Genomic DNA, 4,710 nt, shown 5'->3' with positions numbered 1-4,710 from the left:
TTTGCATTTTCGAAAAAATATTATCGACTACGTCTTTAATGAGTAACGATATGACTAATATAATCAAAGATTAATTGGGCATTATGTAAAAAACTGTAATAATCGTCGTAACCTTCAAAGTATTGAAGTAAGGGATCCCCTCACATTTAATAATATTATCAAAACGGTAATACATTGGCATCTGAGGGGTAGACGTAATGTCAACACTACCAATATTGACGAGAAGTTTTTAATTACATTTACATAGCCTTACTTGATGCACGTCAAGTGCTCTTATTGCTTTCAATAAAAGATCATAATCCTCACTCGTAATTACATGGCTTATTCTTCCTCCAAAATGTTTCAATATTGCTACAACGTAAAGAGCGTATGTTATCTCGAACTGGCGGGAGTTGTCAGAACTCGGCCACTCGGAGTTAGTGTGCCATATATGTACTGTTTGCTGTGTATGTTATCAGTTCGTATTTGGGTATGTCATCGCTCAGATTCAATTTTTCAAGTTGTCTCTTAACACAAGCGGGTTTTCTGAGGACTATACTGACAGTGACTGCAACATTATTGTGGTCAATGGCATTGCTTTCTTTGTTAATCTGAAAACAGTAATTCTATTAACTTGCTGATTACACAGCAGTGTAGGAAAATGGCTTGTACTTATGAAAGTACGTCATATATATGCAGTAGCTACTAAAATATTTGCGAAATATATATCAGCCTCACCATATTATACAAAACACAAGTATATTACGTTAATTACCTGAATATATCATTGCAGGATAGCTGTAATCACGGGACTGGTTTCAGTAACAGTTTTGCTATTCGTGTTTGTTGATATTACAGCACTAAACTTAAGGTATTTATTTGGCCTGCATGTCGCCAGAAATCTGAAAGTTACACTTAATTCTATCATCTGCTGCGATTGCCTCTCTCAGTAATGTATTGTGCTTCTGTATGTTAAATTGCATCAACATAACCATTTGTCGTAAGATGCAGACCTCATCCAGAAATAGTTTATTAAATCTTTCGGGTCACTGAATTTACATACGCCAAGTCGCTCCTTTTCTCAGCCATTCTTGGATGCATTTCCACATATTCGTTGTTTACTAGCTGTACCTGATGTAGTTGAGGCAGACGCTTTACGTATTCAACGTATAATATTGTGAAGTCGCGTTGCCAACTGACAATTATTGATGGTGTGAGAACCGCTTTAATATATAGAAGTTTTGACAAACTGTTATTGTAAATAAATAAATTGAAAATAAATAAAAAATTGGGAAGTGCACAGGCCCCATATACATTATATGTGGCAAAATTCACTTTCGTTTATTTTACTTGTATCCTACAACACTATACCTTATTTTTAGAAAATTCTTTTATGTTTAGCTATTGCAATTGTTAGTTCTGTTGCAGCAACGTGGAAACTTCACGTGTTTCTGAAATCATATGTAAATTCGCAGTGTCATTGTGCAACACCGCTCTGATTCACATCTTTCTCGTCCCACCAAAGAGAAACAACGGCGTAACTACGTTTCTGAGATTCTATTGGTCGGCTGTACTGCGCAGATGTGTGAGATCTCTGGTACTTTCGAGATGCGCCTAGTTGTTGTCTGATGCAAGGCGTATAGCGTCGCGGTAAGCCGGTCCGTATAAATGCGGGTTACAAGCCGACTGCGCGCAGTTTGTCAGTGGAAAGCGTGAGGGTTTACGTGGCCGGTGTTTCTGCACTAGTGAGTTACATCGTATACATTATGTTGCGATCATTCGGAAGAGTGATGCCAGTTACTGTGGCTGTTCGTCAAGCTTTGCGGCAGCCTGCCCAGTGCCGCAGTTTCTGGGATTTCAGCAGATCTTCTGATCTTCGGTCCTTGGCACGCGATATGGAGCGGCAGGTTGAGAGACTGGAGAGGGAAATCATGGGCGGTTTTCCCTTCAATAGGTTACGGCCTCGTTACATACCGATATCCGGCACCAGCACTTCACCAGAATCATATCGGTATAACATTGACGTTGAAGGTTTCAAACCAGAAGAAATAAAAGTGTCATTGAAGGATCGTTTATTAACGCTCTCCGCGAAGATGGACAGGACATCCGAGGACGGAAGCAGATTTTACCAAGAAATCGTGCGCCAGGTAACAATTCCCGAAAATGTGAAAATTGAAGAGCTGAAGTCTTACATAAATGACGGCGTTCTTTCAATAGAGGCACCTCTCGAGTCTGCCAGCGGACCTAAAGAAATACCAGTCAGTCGCGAAGAGCAGACAAATTAATGAACATTTAAATATTTCGGAAAGTACTTCGTAGTTTGCAAATATGTTCATTTATGTACCATACCATTAAAACAGGCACCGACGTACGCTGCACAGACTTGTAAACGACGCAACTCAGTCATTTTCCGTAGATATTAATGATTATTGAGAGACTCTCATCATTGCCTGACAATGGGCGAAATTTTGTATTTCTCTTTCTGTTGTGTTTGTTACTCTTTGGAAACAACATGCTTTGAAATTTATAGGCAATAATTTGCTTGAATGAAGGAAAAAGAAGATGCTGTTACTACGGTCACTGAATTGTTGTGTGTCGTAATGTTCTTTCTGCTGTTCGTTTGTACCTCTAAATAACAGTGGAAGAAGTTTGACATGCATGTGGTACTGGCTAAAACAATTAAGACTGATGTAAAAATCTCATTTTGGTGTGTTACAGTAGTATTTTTTGTAAAGTAACAAAATTTCAGAAGTTGATTTTGATTTTTGCACGTCTGCTGAATGCACTATGGCGAAATTATATGCGTTTCACCCTAACCTTGGTAGAAATAGTTTAGTTATTTGCCTCTATATTTACAAGAGAGATTAAGTATGTGTGAATCATTGTGAAATCAGTGGTTATCATATACTGTGTTAAGTTATAAACTTGTAAGAATTGTTTTGCAGTGTTGTCATTCAAATGGTGGAGATAAATTGTACAGTAGACCTAATGCTATTGTGTGAACAAATCATTGCTATTCTGGTGCCTGCATATTGCTGTACATTTATAATTGTCAATTTTACTTTATGTTCATTTGCACAAAACTTGTTTGTATATTGCACATTGACTGTCAATTGACTATTCTTAAATAAATTTTTTGTATACTGATGATTCAGTTTATTGAAGTTACAAGTTATTCAGCTGATATTTTAATTGTGTGTTATTTCATACAAAAAATTACACCCATTCATAAGCTAGGGTGGAGTAACTGGAAACCATAATACAGATTCACAGCAAGGGTGGAAAGAATAGATTTACGTGAAAATTAATCAATTATTTGTGTTTCTATAAGACAATTACTGCTTGTACATTGTTGTTATAGTTTGTAGAGATAAATGTTTTAGCTCTGTGGATACAGAAAGGGAGAATGAGCTTTAAGTGATAATCTATTATTGAAAGTTGCTTAGATGGGTCTTCATGTTTTGTAATGATTGTAAAAGCTTCTTGGTTTCTCAGTGTAGAGATTTTAAATTACTGACATTCACTCACATCAGATATTAGCTAGAAAGAACTGTTCAAAGTTACAGTATATAAATTTTATGCATCCACTTACGTTAAGGGAAAACAAATCAAGATTATTATGTTAAATTTATAATACGTGGAGTGTCTATTTGTAATAATTGTATACCTACTTGGTCTCCAGTCACAAATACTAAGAACTCGTGAAAGTTATATCATCTCTGCTCCAGTGTCATGGCAAACTTATTTAACTCCTGGAACATTATTTATTAGAACTCTAAAGTTCACTGTAGTAAATGACCTAAATATTTTTGTATAGTCATCTTTTGTCAGTGTCATCTTTAGTCACTGTAATGCATTAATCATATGGCAGCAGAAAGGTTTAACTGTGATGCTTTAAAACTGAGCTTGCCATTGGGTAGTGATATTCTGGTCTTTATTTCCATATTGTGGTACTCGGAAAATGTGTCTGTAGGAACAGACAGACAAATGTAAACAGACATATAACTGAACAGAAAAGAATACTTATTCACCTTTGAGCATGTTTACATGCAGTCAATGTCATCATACAAAATCCACACTTATAGTCCCAACATTACAGTAATTTTACATAGCTCCTAAACTAATTAGGTTACAAGGAGGCTTAAATACTTGGATTATGCTCTTAGAATACAGTTATGACATTTTTGATGTGATAATTAGTAAGCCTATTTGTGGCTTACTGATGACTGCAAACTAAGTTACTTAGACATTGAAATTTCTGCAATTCAGGGACTTAATGCACAATAGGACAGGTTTATGTGAACCAAGGGTTGTAAAGCTTGTAAGAATGTGGACATTGTTCATGATTTGGTATCATTTCCATTCTGTTCAAACATTATAACACATTCCACAGAAATTGTCTGAACCATGTAATTGTGTCTGCTCTCTGAAAGATAACTGTTTTATAATACATGACCTGAGTACTGGAGGAAATAGTGAGCAACAAAGTGAGTGATGTGTAACAGTCACATTTACCATTGAAAATTATATGTGAACAAAAACAGAAAGAGTATGAATAGCACAAATTTAAATCCCCAACAATCAGATTTTACAAAAAATTGGTACACTACTTTTTATAGTTTAAGAAAACATTTACTGGGTCAAACAATCATTCATTAGAAATGGCTTAAGAGTAATTGGTGGTTGTTCTGTATGATTAGGCAGGCTATTGATTAATTTTACTGTGATGTG

At 35.9% G+C, this 4,710-nt stretch overlaps 1 protein-coding gene across 1 annotated transcript; it reads left to right on the top strand.

The window, feature by feature from the left end:
• Positions 1–1,119: 1,119 nt before the first annotated feature.
• LOC126281231 (uncharacterized) lies at positions 1,120–3,133 on the top strand. The gene has a single exon (XM_049980003.1). The coding sequence runs from the start codon at positions 1,746–1,748 to the stop codon at positions 2,262–2,264; it is 519 nt and encodes a 172-aa protein (XP_049835960.1). The 5' UTR covers positions 1,120–1,745; the 3' UTR covers positions 2,265–3,133.
• The last annotated feature ends 1,577 nt before the right edge of the window (positions 3,134–4,710 follow it).

Source organism: Schistocerca gregaria, chromosome 7 (assembly GCF_023897955.1).
Source record: "Schistocerca gregaria isolate iqSchGreg1 chromosome 7, iqSchGreg1.2, whole genome shotgun sequence".
Classification (NCBI taxonomy): Eukaryota; Metazoa; Arthropoda; class Insecta; order Orthoptera; family Acrididae; genus Schistocerca; species Schistocerca gregaria.
This window is presented reverse-complemented; position numbering and strand designations above follow the sequence as displayed.

Excerpts from the sequence above, each read along its gene's own strand:
- LOC126281231 (XM_049980003.1), top strand. The coding sequence starts at position 1,746 with ATGTTGCGATCATTCGGAAGAGTGATGCCAGTTACTGTGGCTGTTCGT.